Here is a 20683-nt window from a genome sequence, read left to right as displayed (position 1 = left end):
CTGAATGTCAGGTATGAGTTGTGATTGATAGAGATTACTGGTAAGTGAGCGATGGGGTCTGTTGCATTGCATTGAGTTGTCAACCTCAAAGGTTATAATCTCTCAGCCACGTTCAAATTGCCATCTGGAAGTTAAACATGTGGTGAAAGGAGTGGTGTAGGAAAGAGGAGTTCCATTTCAAGGGACACTAACTCTAGTATTTGGACAGGAAGGAAATGGAACATTGGGATGAGCTCCACCTGAACCGGAATGGGACCAGAATCCTAACAACATGGATAAATAGGGCAGTCCCAAGGATTTTAAATTAGGAAAGTTGGAGGAGAGGGCTCAGGTGGAAAGGGCCATAGAAATAATTGCTTGAAGAGAATAGAGTGACAGCCAGAATTGTGCTTTATGTACAGAAGGTCAAAGGAAAACAAGAAGATTTAAATTTTGCTGAAAAAACTTTTTGTCTTGCACTCATCAGTACAGGCACAAGAATGTCAAATTTCAAAGGAAGCAACAACTTATACCACATGACAAAAATGGTGCTGAGTGGTTGGCAAGTGACTCTGAATGGTTGAGGCTTTGCAATGAAGAATGCACCAGGGAATTATTGTCCCCCGCGCTTTTGTTTAATTCAATAAAGGTGCAATACCTGATCATGTTCCTTTTGCCTGCAGATGCCTTCCTCTGTACGAATATATGTAGTTTCTAGGAAACGTAAGTGAGCCCCACTGATATTCTTAAATGGGTTGTTACTTAGCACACTCAGGATTGTTCAGCAAGAGCTGTGTAATTATGGAATCACATCCAACGTTAGACATTATGTTCTGAGTTTTGCAAGCACAGGCTGATTGAGTACACAGTCAGCACTGTGCCTATTGCAAACATCTTGAGGTATGTATTGTTTTATATAGCCATGCTTTTCACAACAAACAATTTAAGATTATCAGTCAGTCTTACAATGTGGCTCACTTACACTTGCTAGAAACTACATATGCTCACATGCAGGGACTTATCTTCTGCAGGCAAAAGGAACATGTCCAGGCATTGCACCTTTTTTGAATTAAACAAAAGCACTGGGGACAATAGTTACCTGATGCATTCTCCATGGCAATGACTCGACCAACCAGAGTCAATCTGCCAAGCAAGCAGCACCATTTTCTCATGCGGTATAAAGTGTTTTGCCCTTTGAAATTTGGTATTCTTGTGTCTGTCATGATGAGTGAAAAACTTGAGTATTGATGGAAAAGAGATATGCTTCAAATCTTTTTAAGATTTGTGTTACCAAGCAACTAGATTTAAAGTAATTAAATCAGGAGAGATAAAAAAGAAAATTGGGAGTAAAACATTAGTTCTGAAGGTCAGGCTAGGGTGTGCGGTCCAAATAATTATAAGGAAGAAATTGAATGAATTTCAGGCACAAATTCAACTTTAGAACTGGGACCAAAATATACCAGATTATAGGGTCAACAGGGAAAATGGTAGATGGGTCAGAGTAACCCTAAGAGTTAAGGATGAAGTAATTTCCAACTAAGAGGAGAATATAATGAAAGGTAAGCAGGCAGTGAAGAATTTATGGTTAGAATTAAGAAATAAGAACGGATTTAAGACTGCAGTTAGAGTTGTGCATTGGTCTCCTGGTGGCAGCTGTGAAGTGGTAAATTGTATAAATGCAAAGATTAGACAAGCATGTAGTAAAGGCTGGATGGGTTTAACGGAGGATTTTAACTTTCATTAAGATTTGGGAAAGCAAACTTGCACCTGTTAGAATAGTAGTGAATTTCTTGAGTGCGTTCAGGATAGATTTCTTCAACAATATGTTTTAGCATAATGCATATCACATTAGATTTAGCAATAAGTAATGAGCCAGATTTAGTTAATAGCCAAAGGCTGGTAGAAGTTTGGAACTCTGTTTTGCAGACAACAATTCATGTTAGATCAATTCTTAATTTGAAATCTGAAATAGATTTTTGTTCACTAATATATTTTCCCTACAATACTTATATGTTTGAAGATTAGCCATGATCTTATCGAATGTGGAACTGGCTTGAGAAACTAAATGTTCCTATGTTCTCATGTTGGTGAATGCATTTGAAGATGCATGTACTGACCTTGACCAATCCTGTGAGGTCATTGGACTTTTTGTGGCACTGCCTTGGAGCTTGGCTTCCAGCATTGACGGTGATGGGTTCCAACTCCCACTGCCTTCTGAGAGTTTGTCTGGAGGGACTCTTGGTCCCCTGTGGATAGAGGACTTCACTCCTCCTCTGCACATTCTCAATCAAGGCTTCCATTGCACATCAGAAAATCTTGGAAGTCACGCTCTCTCCCATGTTGTGTCATTATTATATCTTTTTCACATCAGAATGAATTTCGTAATGACTTCTAGTACCTACTCCAGCCACAACGCACCTCTCCTTTATGAGGTGTAGGCTGACTTTAAGTAATGCAAGCTGTTTTTAAATAGTGCTAGCCCCTTATGATGTTGGGCTTCACACTGAAGCACACAGCTACTCACTAGCATAATTAGTGCTGGCTGTATACTGCAATCATGTTAATTGGCAGGCAGCAAGAAGATGGTGTGCAGGCCACATCTGACGCAACAGCCATGGGCTAATCTTGCATTGCGATCCACATGCCTGCTTAGGGGAGTTATCAAATTTACTCCCCGGTGAGTCTATAGAAAACCTCAGTAAACCCAGAGTTGGAGTGCTGTTTACAGTATTGGGTTTCAGACTATAGCAAGGATATTGAGGCAACAGAAAAGATACAGCAGATTCATTAGAACACAGTCTAGTAAGAAAAATACAAATCCAAATGCTTGCAGCATATTTGAATTTGAACTTTGAAAGCCTTTCACAAGCAGCATGGGGGGAGGTCAGCGGGTGGGGGGGGAGGTTAGTGGGTGGGAGGGAGTCAGCAGGAGGGGAGGGGAGGTCAGAGGGAGGGGAGGGGGGAGGTCAGCGGGACTGGGGGGAGGTCAGCGGGTGAGGGGGAGGTCAGCAGGTGGGGGGGAGGTCAGTGGATGGGGCGGGGGAGGTTGTCGGGTGGAGGGGAGGTCAGAGGGAGGGGAGGGGGGAGGTCAGCGAGACTGGAAGGAGGTCAGCGGGAGTGGGGGGAGGCTTCCAATATCCAACTGATCCTGAGGTCAGATGGCTTCAGGGACGTGGATCATTCCTGTGGGAAACACCCCTCCCCCCCACCACAAGTGAAGAGATGTAGAAAATCTTGGTGTATTTTTGGATTGGGTATGTTCAGAGAATTACAATGCATTTACAGCCCAGAAACAGGCTATTCAGGCCAACTGATCTACTGACCCGCATCAGTTACTTGGGCAAGGTGGAAAGGCTTGACCTCTGTTTTGAAATATTGAGAAAGCATCGGCACTACTTACAAGATCATCAGCTCAGACTCATAGCGCACCAGGCTGTTCTTCTCCTGTACCAGTTTAAACCACTCCTGCATCAGTCGAGGGTCGTCTTTCTTTCCCATTCCTGTTGGGAGACACATTCAAAATCAGGGCCCACAACACACAGCGCCATATATGGAGAGGTGGAGGTAATGGGCTACCCACAAATGCTACAAAACCTCCGCCACACAACCTCCTGTATTTCAACACACAGCTCATTCCAATGCAGCAACACCCCTACACACCAAACCACGGCACAGTATGACACACAGACCTCATTGAGCACTAGATGATCATTCAGTGGGGCCAACACGTTCAGCAAACAGCCAAAGACTAGCATCAAAAATATTTTGCTGCACGGAGCAACTCTCTGAGCCTCTCAATTCCAGCCTGTAACTCACTTCTGGATACCTGTTATTCTATATATAAAACTCTCAAACTCCTTTCTAGATGCTAGCCTGAAACTCACTTTTGGGTATCAGTTATTCTGTATTTAAAACCCTGAACTCCTCGATTGGATTCCAGCCTATAACTCACTCCCGAGTGTCTGTTATTCCATATATAAACCAGCTGAACGCCTCAGTTAGATTGCAGCCCCCCTATTGCTTACTCAAAAGACCACACATTATTCCTCATCTGTGAAATGTATCATGCCCTTAACTGGTGTGTACATCAGGGCACATTCTCTCTGTCTCTCTCTCTCTCTCTCTCTCTCACACACACACACACAATCTCTCTCTCTCTCTCAAACCCTACATATGCAAACACACGTGTTCTTCTTTGGGAAATTTCATACCCTCAGGTGATCTTGTTCTGCACCTATAGGAATGGATATGAAACTTGGCAGTAGATTGACACACTCCCCTCAGATTAGAGATTGACCTTTAACCATCCTCGCTTGCTGAGGACAGAATCAATCAGAACAGACTCAGGACAGTTATCTGAACAGACTCTGTTCTGCAAAGGTAAGTTGCCCAGTACATTGATCAGCATTGTGCAAGTGCTGAGATGCATTAGAGTACTAATGGAAAAGTACTACCAATTGGAAAAGTATTATTATGCATTCAGAACTGAAGAAGCCAGGATAGGGACCACTAGAATAATAATGTGAAGTGATCTCAACACCCAAACCCCTTTTAAATTGAAAAAAAATCTTTAACAGCTTTCACTTCTAGAAAAAAAAAGACACCTTTTCCTGGACTGTCTTGACTGACAGGACATCTAATGTAGCTTACAAAAAAAAGCCCATCAGTTTTTCAGTTTCAATAGACTTCATTGTTTATATATCCCAGGATTTGTTAATATGGCTGAGCCCATTATGAATGCTTGGCCGAGTTCAAAACCTCCTGAACCACTTATCTCAGCAGGGGGCTGGGTTCACAATTTAATTGATACTGATTATTGGATTATCATTTTTCAAAGTGGTTAGTGAAAGAGATGTTTGTTTTTACAACAATTCTTTGGATGGGTTTTAGAGAGTTTCAGTATAAAGTGCATTTGAGTGAAAGATCTAGTTGGATAGAAGTTATTTTTTCATTTCCATTTCAAAAACATGGCTCCTAATGTCCACGGGGTGAGTGGTATGGAGGATATATGGGGGTTCTTGGGGTATGAGGGAGCAAGAAGAGGCATGTGGATTAAGGGGAACATGGAGGCGGATGAGGAATATTAGGAGCATGGAGGGCACTTGAGGGGTCATGGGGGCCTGATGACTATGAGGGTAATGGGGAATATGAGGATTAGGGAGGAATGGAGGTTTGAGGATCTGGCTTTCATCAATGAAAGGGCTCATATCCCAGTAAATTGGTGGTGGGCGTTCTAGCCTCCATTGTCACCTTGGGCCTGTCTCTGAAAGCGCTGGGCCCGAATCCACCTTGTCCCCACTGTCCAGCAATGAAAATACAGTGGGCAGGGGCCCTTTTAAAGGAGACAGGTCTGCCGAGTCGGAAAGTTTCCGACTTGACATTTCCTCCTCCACGAAAATCTGAAACGTAATGTGTGTATCAAAAATTACCTGTAACTATTTTACTGAGAGACCCAAGCTGCTATTGCCCCCAACAACCTTTGTAACATCAAATGCACTGTAACAATATTAATGAGATCCTACACTCCTGTGGCATGTCCATGGGTAAGATTATCCCCACATTCCTCTTCATGAGCAACATTGAAGCTTCCATGGTAGTGAGAAGGCTAAAAGAATAGCTTTTCTGAAGCTGGTACAAATTGAGCCTCAGGTTCCTGAGCAATGAGTAGGCCTCAGCAATTAAAACTTTTCTAGGGAACATATGGGTTTGGATATGAAATAGTTTTGTTTTAAGGGATTATCATACTTAATTAACCGAAATTTTTCAGCTGGTGGATCGATCGAGTTTCTTTATTTTATTAATTGACACACTTTGCTTGACCCTCACTTTGGGGATAAGACCACTTAATCACAGCTACGTCCCAGCAGTAGAAATATGGCTGATTCCTATCATTACAATTCAATTAGGTTGATTAATCATGAACAAGATACTGGAATAGCTGCTTGTAATGATTCAAAGACCGTACATACAACAGACATCACACTCTGTGACAGAGGCAGATAAGTCTTAAATTGTGAGGTGCTTTTGAGCTGTAGTTTGACCTGCAAAGTTTCCTCAACATGCAACAATTACACTCTGACTGACCTGAGCTTGTGTTTAACCAGCAACAATTACAATTTATGGCCTTAAAGGTCAGAGTCTACCTTTGTTGGACATCACCATACAACACACTTGTAAAAGAGTGCTCCATCCAACTGACTGTGGGAAACACCAAAGAAAATCAAATCACACCCTGTATCTTTCTAAAGGAAGTTCATTTTAATATAATGCCAGACTTTGTACCAGTCTAATGCACAAAACCCCTGGATGCAATGTCTAATTGGTTTGCTTTCTTAGCTGCTGCCCTCTGCTGATTCCACTTGGCTCCTGAATTCCCTCCTTCTGGCCATGATTCCACTGGCAACTGACCAAGGCTTGAGGCTATCATGTCTGCAGCAAATGGTGAGAGGTAGGGTCCACAGGCACAGGGAAGTACAGGCCATTCAACACGCTGAGTGCTTGCAGAACTGAAGAGAAAAGTGGGGTGCATGAAACAAAGCTCAGTCAGTGAGATGCTAACAGGCAGCCTGGGTGAAGTGTTATGGCAGATGGAATGGATTGAGTCACTGCGAGCAGGCACAGAGGCAGAGTACAGTCCCTGTGAGCAGCTTTGACACTCTGGTCTGGGCCACAACCCCAATTCTCAATACCAACAAAATTGTGGTTCCTTTACAATTAGAAAACGACACACACTACCCAGTGGATTATAATCCATTGTGTGCTCAATGAGGAATCTGACCATCTTTCCCCATATAATACCCCTCCCTGACTGCACCCTCCCCTCTTTCCATTTAAATCCCTCCCTCCCCTCCCCATTTATTGCCCCCTTTCCCTACTGCACTCCCCTCCTCTCCATTTACTGACACATCCCCATTCACTGCCTGCTCCATCTCCCTCCCATTCCCATTTACTGCCACCCCCTCCACAGACGACAAGAATTAGGAGCAGGAGTAGGCCATTCGGCCCTTTGAGCCTGCTCCACCATTCAATAAGATCTGATCGTCGCCTCAACTCCACTTTCCTGTCTGCCCCTCATAACCCTTGTCAATCAAAAATCTATCTAACTCCTGTCTCCATTTATTACCTCCTCCCAATTTACTGCCCCTCCTCCCCTCCTCATTGACTGGCCCCCACTCTCCCCAGTTTTGATGTTCAGTTGCTCCTGTTGCTCCCTGCCTTCAGTCACATCACTTTCCGAGCCTGAGAGAGAGGCCTTTAGGCCCATTGCGTTTATGCTGATTCCAGACTAACCTGAAACTACTCCCACACAGCTCTGTTTGCTCCCTAAAGCCTTACATCTTCCTCTACTTCAGTGTTGCTTAGCAGCTATTCAGCTATACAAAGTATCACAGAAGAGCTTAATTCCTCTTCAGCCACTGTCCATAGGTGGTTAGTTTCACTGCGCACTGAGCACAATGGCACTGAGGACATTGGAATGCCAGAGCCAGTCCCTCAGCTGACATCAGCCCAGACTGGAGCATCAGACTCTCCATGGTTCAGCGCTACAGGAGATGGAAGATCATCAGACCCAGAGATCAGTTCCCATAGGTCCACTCACTATATATCTGCCTATCTAATGCTTATGGAATGGAAAGATTCCGGGGGGCAAGTGGGAGACATTGGGATTGGGGGGTGGGGGGAGGCGGTTGGGAGTAGGGTGATGGAGATGGGAGACATGGGAATGAGCTAAGATTGTGGAACTGACTGCAGATGCCAGGTGGGGGAGATGGGTGATGTGGGATGAACAGGAGACATGGGGGAATGAGAGGTGGGGAGAATGGGAAAAGTTCTGGCAAATGGGAGACTCAGGGGAAGTTCTGGCAAATGGGAGACTCAGGGGAAGTGAATCAGGGAGGTGCCGGGTGAAGGAGACAGGAAATGAACGGGAGATTGTGAGTGGGGGTGTGAGGGGAACAGGAGACAGGGAAATGGGAAAGACTCCCGGGAATGTGACACAAGGGCAATGGGAAAGTTTCAAGTAAACAGGACACTGGGGGGGCTGGGGGCGGATTTGGGAGATTGGGTTTGAGGAGTGGAGTTGATTTTTAGGATGGAGAGCAGGGACAAAGGGATGGGCTTGAGGGTGGGGTATAGGACGGGGTTGAGAGTGAGGTTCAGGGTGTGATGTGAGGTGGGGCAGAGGCTGGTTTGAGGACAGGGTCGAGGGGAGGGGTCGAGGGGAGGAGTCGTGGGGAGGGGTCGTGGGGCATTTCGAGGGGAGGGGTCGAGGGGGCTGTGTTGTCTACTTGACGTGAGGTTAACAGACCATCTGACATGGTCTAAACAAAGACCCAGGCTTTATTTCAAGCTTTGCAGTGTGGACTGATATCTCTTGTCAATCTAGTAGGAGTGGATCACAGTAACTAGTACTGCCCAAGAACAGCCTGTTAGTTATTGATGCTCATCCAGACTGCACTAAGCATATGTACAGAATGCGGGAGACTGCAGATGCTTCCTACTGATTGTGGGACTAATTCCATTTGGTGGTGGGGGTTCCCAAAGGACTAGCTATCCCACCTAACCCCTCTCAAGGGTCTATGAATATGCTTCAAACCTCCTTTTAACCTCTGCCCACTGCTTTGGTCCTCAGTCGGTTTAATCTCCTGACCCAGCTCCTCCTGCTCAGCCCATCCTTCCTCAGTGACACCAACATTCAGCCTCTGGCAGTGGTCACAGGTTTTTGGTTTGAATTTGCACTTGACCAGGTGTCCAAGGGAACTGTACTGAGCCTCAGGGTACAAGAGCCCCCGGGTTGTTATGGTAATTCTTTGCGGGGTTGGTTTACGTTACCTCGGTCGTGGGTACAGCAGTGGCAGAAGGAAAGAGGTCTTCGCCGTGGAGCTCCAACAAGGGCCTCAACTTCAACAAGAGAGGTGAAAGAAAAGCAAAGCACAGGAGCAGAGTGTGAGAGGGACAGAAGAAGAGGGCAAAGGAACGAATCTAATAATGTGAGGGGGGGATATAATGAGAAGAAATGACAAGGAAAATAAGAATAGAATGAGACAGTGCGACTGTCTGCAGCAATCCCAAGACCAATAGCAGATATCAGACATGCAATCCAGGGACCATCACCCAAAAACTGTCGGTAGCCTGTGATGATAAACACTGCCCACCTTTCCAAATCTCAAACATTTGTTTACCGAGCTGCCCAAGGCACCTAGAGTCCTAGAGTGAGCTACCACACAAACACAACAACCCAATATATCATGGGTGGGTAGGGGGGTGGGGGGTTGTGGGGAGCACAACATTGCAACAAAGCAGAGATATAACAGAAGCCATGTCAGTCTCAGCACTCTATCCTCAAGCAGAGCAATAGGGACAGAGGGAGAGCTGGAGAGAGAGATAACGCGAAAGTAAATCAGAGTGAGCGAGTCAGAGAGAATGTATGGACACACAGCGTGATTGACAGAGATAGACCAAGGGAGAGAGAAAGAAACAGCGAGTGCAAGAAAGAGAGAGTGCGAGAAAGAGAGAGTGAGGCAGAGAGAGAGTGTGTGAGGGAGGGAAAGAGAGTGTGAGGGAGGGAAAGAGAGTGTGAGGGAGGGAAAGAGTGTGAGGGAGGGAAAGAGAGTGTGAGGGAAGGAAAGAGTGTGAGGGAGGGAAAGAGTGTGAGGGAGGGAAAGAATGTGAGGGAGGGAAAGAGTGTGAGGGAGGGAAAGAGTGTGAGGGAGGGAAAGAGTGTGAGGGAGGGAAAGAGTGTGAGGGAGGGAAAGAGTGTGAGGGAGGGAAAGAGAGATTGAAGGAAAGAGAGGGTGTGAGGGAAAGAGAGGGACTGAGGGAAAGAGAGGGACTGAGGGAAAGAGAGGGACTGAGGGAAAGAAGGAGAGGGAAACAGAGTGCAAGAGAAAGAGAATAAGAGACAGACTGAGGGAGAGAGAGAGAAACAGTGAGAGACAGAGTGAGAGTGAGACACAGAGTGAGAGAGAGAGAGCACTAGAGAGAAAGATTAACAGAGAGAGAGACTGGAGGAGGAGGAGAAAGAGACAGAGAGAGAGACAGCAACAGAGACCATGAGGGACAGTGTGGAAGAGAGAGACACCAAGTGAGAGAGGGAGCGTGACATAGTATGAAAGAATGTGAGAGCATGAGAGTGAGACAAAGAGTAAGGGAGAGAGAGAGAGAGTTAGTTAGAGAGTGAGAGACACACTAATAGTGAGAGAGATTGCTTGAGTGAGTGGACCAAGGAATGAAGCAGAGAAGGTATGAAACAGAGATAGAGAGAAACAGAGAGGGAGACAGAGAGAGGCAAAGTGGGAGAGAAAGAGCATAAGAGGAAAAGTAAGAGTGTGCAGGAATGAGAGAGTGTGAGTGACACAGAGTGAAAGTGTCAGAGACTATATGACAGGCAGAGTATGGAGTGAGAAAGAGAGTGAGAGAGAAAATGAGAGAGCGAGAATAGTTAGAAAGGAACCAGAGAGTGAGTGACAGTCAGGACAGTGATAGAAGATAGGGACACAGGGACAGAGAGAGACAAAAAGTGCAAGAGGTAGATAGAGAGCAAGTATGAACAAGAACAGCTTCAGCAGCTTTCCTTCAAATAGAAAGTAAGATATAAACAAGAGAGATGGGAAGAACAGAATGAGACAGAGTTAGATGTAGAATGTGAGAAGAGAGAGGTAAGAGGAGAGTGAAAGAGGGGAGAGAGAAGGGAAAAGAGTAAGACAGAGAAAATGATTCTGGTAACACCACAAATGTACAAGCCAGAATGGATAGCGTTCGATAACATTCTGCTTCTTTTGCAGTTAGTCTGTATCATACACAATTATGTTATAATATTAGTTCATTGGGACTTCAGGGGCTGGGACCCATGCAGCAGCTGAACTATTAAAGTTAGCTTAGCAGTAAACTGCTTGACTCAGCCAGTGTGGGAATGGGAAAACACACTCCACAACAATATCACATCATTAAAATATCACTCACTGACTACATTAAAAGTGAAGCATCACCAAAGTGTGAGTCAGCATCACTGAGCAGCCAGGTTAACAAGTGGACAGGCTGCTTGAGACAGGAAGTAAGAGGGCTGTGGGTGATGGAGAGGGGACTGTAAGAAATTAATTCAATAAGCATTTGAATTAAAAATGCCTCATTTACAGTTTACATTTAAACCAAGCAGGATACAAATGGCTGGATTATAACACTGACTTGCTTTAACAGTGTTAACAGTGACTGGCCCCTTTAACAGTGAGCCCATTCCTTTAACACCAATCGGTCCCTTTAACAGTGAGCCCATTCCTTTAACACTGATCAGTCCCTTTAACAGTGAGCCCATTCCTTTAACACCGTTCGGTCCCTTTAACAGTGACTGACCCCTTAAACAGTGAGCTCATTCCTTTAACACCCATCGGTCCCTTTAACAGTGATTGGCCCCTTTAACAGTGAGCCCATTCCTTTAACACCGATCGGTCCCTTTAACAGTGACTGACCCCTTTAACAGTGAGCTCATTCCTTTAACACCCATCGGTCCCTTTAACAGTGATTGGCCCCTTTAACAGTGAGCCCATTCCTTTAACACCGATCGGTCCCTTTAACAGTGAGCCCGTTCCTTTAACACCGATCGGTCCCTTTAACAGTGACTGACCCCTTTCACAGTGAGCTCATTCCTTTAACACCCATCGGTCCCTTTAACAGTGATTGGCCCCTTTAACAGTGAGCTCATTCTTTTAACACTGACCGGTACCTTTAACAGTGAGCCACAGAGAACAAGACAATCAAAGAGCTGCACTTTTCAAACTTACTGGGACTTATACTCTCATTGCCCCTTCCCTGCGGACTCCAACTCCAGATGGGCACCACTGCCCTTCGGTAATACACCCAGTCCACAGGCTAAGTGTGGACCAGCTACTGAACAATCGGAGCCATCATAGCTAGGAACAGAGGTTCCAACTGCCAAGTTACACGTCTGTGCACTTCATCACAGATCAGTGATGAGGAGGAGGAATCCAGGCACAATCCCAATCCATGAGCTGAGTGTGGGCCAATGATGGGTGAAAGGACCCCAGCTCAATCAAGAATGTTAAATTCCTGTAAAGAATGACACGTTGCCGAAGCTTTCTGTCTTGCATTCATCAGCACAGATGCAGGAATGGCAAATTTCAAACAATTACAACAATTTATACTACAGGAGAAAAGGTGCTGATTTGTTGGCAAGTCAACTCTGCCATGGAGAAAGCAAAAGAGAACCATAGGCTCCCAAAGCTCCTGGGTCATTCAAGTAAGGCATAGGCTTGATCATATTCCTTTTATTTGCAGAGAAAGGGTCCTTGTGTATGAATGTATGTCACTTCTAGTAAATATAACTGAGCCACATTACGAGCTCGACTGATTATTTTCAATCGGTTGTTAGTATAGCTATTAGCGCCTTCAGGGTTGTTCAGCAAGTGCTGCCCAATTGTGGAATCACACCTAACAGGAGACATTTTGTCCTGGGTTTTCTAAGTGTGGACTGATTGAATACTCTGTCTATTACGAACTAAAGGAACATGCTGTTTGATATGATCAACCAATCATTGGGATTTACGGCCAATGGACCTGGCATCACACCGGCATTGAAATTCATACACAACATTGCTCAATTGTGTGGTAAGTGGAACATCTTTTTGGACTGATGGCAGCATCCTATTAGTGGAAAATACCACTCGCTTAGCCACTGCATAGTAGCAGCATGAAATGGCTTTCTTAGCCTGTTTAAAGTATCTCAAAAACTTATCAACCAATCAGCACCCCTTTCTCCTGTAGTATAAATTGTTTGAAATTTTGTATTCTTGTGTTTGTCCTGATAAGTACAAGATGAAAAACTTCAGCAACAAGTCTCTCTTTTTAGTAATATTCAAGTTCTGTACTATCAGGCAATAGAATATTAAATTCATGAAAGGAGCATGTGTGCAGTGCTAACTAACAAACACACTGAGGAATGAAATCTGTAGACCACTCACTGATGTTGATGATACTGGTCCAATGTCAAAATATTCAGGGCTCTATGCAGGAACTGAAAGATCAGATAAAACAGATGGCCAGAGACCCTATCATTATATCACCATCCATGTCTCCAATACCGTTCATCCCACCATTACAATCTGCTTCTCTATCACCATCCATCCATCTATTACAAAATGTTTCTCCATTATCATCCATCCCTCCATTACAATTCACTTCTCCATTACTGTCCATCTCTCCATTATCATCCATCTCTCCATTATAATCTGCTTCTGCATTACCATCCATCTCTCCATACAAACCCCTTCTCCATTACCATCCATCCCTCCATTACCATCCATCTCTCCAATATCATCCATCCCTCCATTACAATCCACTTCTCCAATACCATCCATCCCTTCATTACAATCTGCTTCTCCGTTATCATCAATCCATTCAGTACCACCCATCCCTCCATTACCATCCATTTCTTGATTTACAACATCCTTTCTCCACTACAGTCTATCTCTCCATTTCAGTCCATCTCTCCATCACTGTCTATTTCCCCATTTCCGTCATCTCTTTGGTATTACCATGCAGCAGTTCAAGGAGGCAGTTCACCAGCACCTTCTCCAGGGTAATTAGGGATGGTCAATAAATGCTGGTCTTGCTAGCAATGCTCACATCCCATGAATGAATAAAAAAATTTGCCATCCATGCCTCTCCACTACCACCCATCTGTCTCTTATCACCTGTCCCCAGCGCCCTGCATCTCTCTAGCTGCACTGTGAGTGTACCTACACCTCAAGGACTGCAACGGTTCAGGAAGGTGGCTCACCACCACCTCTCAAGGACAATTATGGATGGGCAATAAAAATGCTGGCCCAGCCAACGATGCCCACATTCCAAGAAAGAATTTTAAAAATCCATCACTCCCCTTTATAAACCATTTCTCAATTACTGTCCATCTGTCCCCATTGCAATCGGTGTCTCTATTACTTTCCATCCCTCTCCATTCTTCACCCAATTACAATCTCTCTCTCTGCATTACCTTCCATTTCCCCTTACCCCACACACACAGCTTCCAATTCATCATCCTAGTCAGGGGTCACTAAGGCTGACAAGATGAGTAACTGAGATCAGCTTCCACAGCCGATCCAGGAACTGACCGATGACCATTCCGGAGATCAGCCGACAGAGCACACGTCCAAGCATTTTAATCAGAGAATGATTTCAATTATCTCTCATCCTGCTCCTAGTGAGGAATATCCCACTTAATAAGATCAGACACTGGACCAGCTGGGGGTGAGAATGCAGGCGGTTTAACCTGGTGAAACTACAGTGAAGGGGTTGTAGCCAGGAATGGAAGTGAAGAGAAAAGGATTAGAAAGAAAGGTGAAGGGCAGCAGGAGTGGGGATGCAGTAGGACAGCCATACGTACCACCCAGATGCAAGTCGAGGATTTCACTGTAACTAGACTCTCCCCAATAGTCTATAATAAGATTAGAAAGAGTTAATGTACAGTGCCAGGCAACAGGCAATAAAGGACATGCACACACACATACAACACACAGGCGACTGAAGAGGCAGGTCAGAAATCCAAACTGGCAGCAAGCAACACCTCTCTTCACCAAATCTGGTGCCACGTGTTACTCTCCTGTGACAGCCTTAGTTACATTCTTGTGGCAGTGTGTTACTCTCCAGTGACAGTGCATTATTCTCCAGTGACAGTGGGTTATTCTCCAGTGACAGTGGGTTATTCTCCAGTGACAGTGGGTTATTCTCCTGTGACAACCCGCTACTCTCTGCTGACAGTATGTTACTCCCCTGTGACATTGTGTTACTTTTCTGTGACAGTGTGTTACTCTCCTGTGACAGTGTGTCACTCTCCTGTGACAGTGTGTCACTCTCCTGTGACAGTGTGTCACTCTCCTGTGACAGTGTGTCACTCTCCTATGCAGTGTGTTATGCCTGAGAAAACCTATTACTCTCTCGTGACAGTGTGTTACTCTCCCATGACAGTGTGTAACTCTCTTGTGACAACTGTTACTCTCCTGTGACAGTGTGCTACTCTCCGTTGACAGTGTGCTACTCTCCTGGGCAGTGGGTTACTCTCCTGTGACAGTGGGTTACTCTCCTGTGACAGTGGGTTACTCTCCTGTGACAGTGTGCTACTCTCCTGTGACAGTGTGCTACTCTCCGTTGACAGTGTGCTACTCTCCGTTGCCAGTGTGCTACTCTCCTGTGACAGTGGGTTACTCTCCTGTGACAGTGGGTTACTCTCCTGTGACAGTGGGTTACTCTCCTGTGACAGTGGGTTACTCTCCTGGGCAGTGGGTTACTCTTTTGTGGCAAGGGAATCAAAGATTATCCGAGGTAGGTAGGAGTGTGGAATTCAAAACACAAATAGATCAGCCATAATCTTATTGAAGGCTCAAGAGGCTGAATGGCCTACTCCTGCTCCTATTTTGCATGTTCGTATGCTTGAATGACAGTGTGTTGTTCTGGTGACAATGTGTTACTCTCCTGTAACATTGTATTGACTGTGTGTTCACATTGAGGATGTGTTTTGTGGGATCATCTTGCCAAGTGATTGACTTCGATATCACTTACTCAGTTTTTGCTTATTCTCATGCTGGCCTTTGTTTGAGAATTGCTGAACCACCTGAACTGCTCCACCGGACAGGAAAACATGCACAGCAGAAACAGTGACAGACAACGTGACAAAGAAAACTGGTCACACAGAAACCCAAAGTTTGGAGGCCAGAGAGTGTTGATGTAACAGCAGAGACATGTGGCCATGATAAGCAGGTTTTCTGTGTTAACCAGTGATAGGATGTGTCTAAGTTCTCAGGTTACTCTTCAACATTTCATCAACTCTAATCCTGACCAGAAGTTCAACAATTCACAGGTAACTAAAAGGACCAGCCCAGCATTGAGTGTCACTGAATTCAGCACTGGAGCAATAGGACACAGCACGTGGATCATCCCTCGATACCAGTTTACTAGTGGGGCCTGGAGCTCAATGCTGGAACACTTGGCTATAAATGAGTGCCCAGTGGCCTGCCAATGTGCTTAGCAGCAGTACTGAACAACACCAGCTGGGCAAGAACTCGATCCTGCTGGGATTCTGTTGTGGCATCACCGTCCATTGTCTGGAGTGCAGATTGGGTGAGGACTCCAGAGTGATGCCCTTTGTGGTGGAACAGCCCATCGACACTGCTGAGATTCAAGTGAATGCCAGCCCCTAGGTGGTGAGAGGTGAGAAATTGTCCTGTCAGAATAAAAATAACAGGAGCTGAAAGAAGTTCCTTTACTCAGATTGTTGCTGGTGCTGCAGTTAAAGCTAACGTCACAGTAACCAATATTCCAGAATATTCCAGCTCAGAACTCAGCTTCACATCGAGCTTGGTGGCAGAATTTGAATAACAGAGGGGTGAGAAGAAAACACCACAGTTCCCTACCCACACAATAAAACACTTAGCTGTTTCAAACTAAACCACACTGAAACTAGACCCCTGGGCAGGTCAGCCATTGACCCCTGGCTGCAGTGTGACTTTGAGCAGGTCAGGGATTGACCCCTGGGTGAGTGTGACCCTGGGCAGGCCAGGGATTGACCCCTGGATGGAGTGTGACCCTGGGCAGGTCAGGGATTGACCCCTGGGTGGAGTGTGACCCTGGGCAGGTCAGGGATTGACCCTTGGGTGGAGTGTGACCCTGGGCAGGTCAGGGATTGACCCCTGGATGGAGTGACCAGGTCAATTCAATGGCACACATCTGGAAAATGGACAACATATTTTTGGCAACCTGCCCCTCAGTTGGGAGGAACAGTACCACACCTCAGTGTACCTTTAACCTGCACAGGATTAATGTGGCTTCTTAAGGGACTGCCGTTGTCATGGTTATGCCCTCTCGCAGTATACCCATGAGCCTGGCAAGGATTCCTGTGATGATATGGATAGTGCAGGTACCTGCTTCCCCACGGAGAGCTTTCTCTACAGCCACACCTCGCTCCTCCAGCTGGCGCTGTTTCTCCTCCACCTGTTCGAGCTGCCGCTGAATGATCTGTTGGAGCAAAGGAGTTAAATCAGCTTTGTGTGAGGGCACTGATAGAAAGCGTAACATGGTGTACCAGGGCAGTGTACCCCGAACCTGTTTACCCCCTCAGGGCAGGATACAAGAAGCTGTTACTCTCTGATTGAAGAAAATGGGAGGGACTAATGGACTCCTGGTAGGAAGTGAGATGGGAAGGAGGTTGAGAGTTGAAACAGATACCAGTGGACAACCTGTTCCCAGAGACAGAGGGAGAGACGTACAGGGAGGGATGGGCTTGTCTGATATGGAATCTATTCATATGGGTCAATACCTGCCATAATACAGATGCTGCCTGATCTGCTGAGTGTTTCGAGCAGATTATACACTGACAATGCTACTGGTGACTTCTCATGGCAATCAATCTCTACTGAGTCAGACACGAGAAGAGGGAAAGGCCAGTGATGGAGAACTTTGGGAATTAAAGGTCACACAAAAACCTCCTGTTCCTCCCAAACATGATCCACCCAACTTTTATCATGCCTGAAATTTCTCACTTGCAGCATTTTGATTTTTGTTAACAAATCTGTGAGTGATTGGAGCAGGAGTTCGACAGGTAATGGAGTCTTCCCCTTCACATAGGGTATTAGGCACACTGGCAATCCTCACTGCACAGAAACCTTCATCCACCTTAGTCCCAGCAGGGGAAGTCCTAGTCCACTGGTTACTAACCTGTGCCCTGTGCAGCCTCTTCAGCTCCTCTTGCTTGGCCTGTCGTCGAGCTGCTTTCTGCACTCTCCGAGTCAGCTTGGAATTGAGCTCCTCTTCAGTGTAGGGTTTCTGAAATGAGAGAGCCAAATCTTCACCTCTGCTCAACAGCTGAACAAGATACAAATACCATCTGTATATTCTACCAAGTGAGGAGTACACTGACAAAATAAACCACTGGATCCAGTGACAAGGAACACACAGGTATATCACATCACTGGATCCAGTGACAAGGAACACACAGGTATATCACATCACTGGATCCAGTGACAAGGAACACACAGGTTTATCACCTCACTGGCTCCAGTGACATAGACACAGTGAGAGACAGATAGAGGAACAAATCTGCAGGGAAATTTTTTTATTCAATTTTTTTATTGCCCCTGAGAAGTTGGTGGTGAGCTGCCTCCTTGAACCACTGCAGTCCATGTGGTGTAGGTACACCCACAGCTGTTCGGGATGGAGTCCCAGGATTTTGACCCAGCGACAGTGAAGGAACAGCGATATATTTCCCAGTCAGGGTGATGTGCAGCTTAAAGGGGAACTTCCAGCTGGTGGTGTTCCCATGTACATGCTGCCCTTTTCCTTTTAGATGGTAGTGGCCATGGGTTTGGAAGGCACTGTCGAAGGAGCCTTGGTGAGTTCCTGCAGTGCAGTAGATGGTACACGCTGCTGCTACTGTGCATCAGTGATGGAGGGAGTGAATGTTTGTGGATGGGGTGCCAATCAAGCGGGGCTGCTTTGTGCTGGATGGTGTCAAGCTTCTTGAGTGTTGTGGGAGCTGCACTCATCCAGGCAAGTGGGGTGTATTCCATCACACTCCTGACTTATGCCTTGCAGATGGTGGAAAGGCTTTGAGGAGTCAGGAGGTGAGTTACTCGTCGCACGACCCCCTAGCCTCTCACCTGCTCTTGTAACCACATTATTTATATGGCTAGTCCAGTTCAGTTTCTGGTCAATGGAAATCCCCAGGATGTTGCCTACGAAGGTGGTGAAAGCTGAGATGATTAATAATTTCAAAAGGAAATTGGATGGGCACTTGAGGGAATTAAACCTGCAGGGCTACAGGGATAGAGCAGGGAATGGGACTGACTGGATTACTGTACAGAGAGTCAGCATGGACTTGATGGGCCGAATGGCCTCTTTCTGTGCCATAATGGCTCTATGATTCCCTGCACTGGAAGAAATGGTATCTCTCTATCCACTACATTAATCCTTTAATCATCTTCAACACCTCAATTGGATCAGCCTTCACCTCTAGAGTAGTAGGCAACTCTAAGTCAATCAGTGTCTAAAATCTTTAGAATGGTCGACCTAAATGGAGTTGGTGTATTTGGTGACTGCTTTTGTGGCTTGGGAGACGTCGTGTTTGGCCAGTTCACCTGGCAGCATGAGTCGGCTGGTGCTCTGGATCTCTCTGGCCAAGATGATGCGGCGCTTGTTGAAGTGAATGAGGTACGAAGCCTTGGAGGCGATGCGCTTGAAAATATCGACAACGAAGGAATTCATAAAACACACATGGCCTTGGGCAAGATCCTGGTGGAAGGGTGGGCCTGGGTCAGCCCCCTGTACATGTAAGTGGAATAGCTCCGCTTGCAAGATTTCCTCTGCTTCTCGGGCGGCTTCTTGGTAACTTTAGTCAGCGACTGTTTTGTCTCCTTGCGGGACTCACCGCCCTTCACTGTAGCCGCCACCTCAGGCATTCCACTCGACTTGAACCAACTCAAATCAGCTGTCTATACTGTACAAAGCAAACTATTCTGTTTGCTTCCAAAAGCAATTTAATCTCCAAGCCAGGGACAATCACCAGCAGCAGCTGAGAACTGTGAAAATTGCTAAAATCCAGCATGGGCTGTCTGGATTACCCTCATATCATCCAACAATTTCCCATTCACAATGGGATTACTGGATGGTTCATTTATTCCCCATTATGCAAATCCAAGCTCATTTCCAAGGCTGCTGCCACAATGCTTTCATTTTAAAGCAAGTGAATTGTTTTCAGTGACCTGTGACCAATCAAAACCTCCCCATGAAGCTGATGGAGTCTCAATGGTATCCTGAGCACAGATAAATACCAGCAACTCATCATAGCTGAGTAATCATCACTGACTCAAGTGTTGAACCACAGATCGAGGTGACCAGTTAGATGAGGGCTTCACGCCAACTATTCCTAGTTGGCCTGGTTTACAAAGATGTCAGCCACATTCAGAGCTGGTTTTCCCCCACAAAGTGGTGCTATCACAGAGAGCTAGGGTGAAGATACTATTGTTCATTAAGAGCCAATGAGGAGGAGTAGCAGGAGGTTGCAGAGGCTGTAGAAGCTGTCTACACAGACTGGACAGGAAGCTGGAATGAATCTCCACACAAATATCCCATTCTGAAAAAGTTAGGATTCTCCTCTGCACAGGGAAGGTTTCAGAGATGATCTAACTGAGATTTTCACGATGATAAGAGGTCCTGAAAGATTGTATTAGGAAACACTGTTGTGTCTGGTGAACCAGGGGTCATAAACTTCAAATTATTGGCAAGAGATCCGGGGGGAGATAAGGAAATTTTATTTCCACTCAGGATGCTTTTGGGATGGGGAACATTCTACCTGAATGGTGCTGGAAGTTGGTCCATAAATAATTTTAACAGAGCTGGGCAGGTAAATGAGGATGAGGAACTTATAGGGATACAAACAGAAAGAGGGATGTGGGAGGAAGCATGATTCCTTTTTATTCATTCTTGGGATGTAAGCATCGTTGGCAAGGCAATCGGTGACTTATTGCCCATTCCTAATTGCCCGTGAGACTGCTCATTCAAAGGGCCAGCATGATGGGCCAAACAGCCTGCCTCTGTGCTTTAAGTTTCTGTTAAGATTCCATTAACTCAGCTGAAACTGCTTAACTGCTTTATACAGAACACAATGAGAATGTGGCACTCATTCCCATAGGGAGTGGTTGAGGTGAAT

The 20683-nt window shown here is 45.7% G+C and overlaps 1 protein-coding gene across 4 annotated transcripts in view; it reads right to left on the bottom strand.

Moving 5' to 3' along the window:
• LOC121293109 (F-actin-monooxygenase MICAL2-like) overlaps nt 1–20683 on the bottom strand; it is a 590417-nt gene that overhangs the window by 10619 nt on the left and 559115 nt on the right. For 3 of the 4 annotated variants that reach the window (XM_041215769.1, XM_041215772.1, XM_041215770.1), the window contains 4 exons: nt 17695–17802; nt 16902–16995; nt 14372–14422; nt 3380–3479 (listed from right to left, as the gene is read on the bottom strand). In XM_041215769.1, the coding sequence (XP_041071703.1) occupies nt 3380–3479; nt 14372–14422; nt 16902–16995; nt 17695–17802 (353 nt within the window). The remainder of the gene's footprint in view (nt 1–3379; nt 3480–14371; nt 14423–16901; nt 16996–17694; nt 17803–20683) is intronic. The other variant, XM_041215771.1, reaches the window with a different exon arrangement.

Source organism: Carcharodon carcharias, chromosome 21 (assembly GCF_017639515.1).
Source record: "Carcharodon carcharias isolate sCarCar2 chromosome 21, sCarCar2.pri, whole genome shotgun sequence".
Classification (NCBI taxonomy): Eukaryota; Metazoa; Chordata; class Chondrichthyes; order Lamniformes; family Lamnidae; genus Carcharodon; species Carcharodon carcharias.
This window is presented reverse-complemented; position numbering and strand designations above follow the sequence as displayed.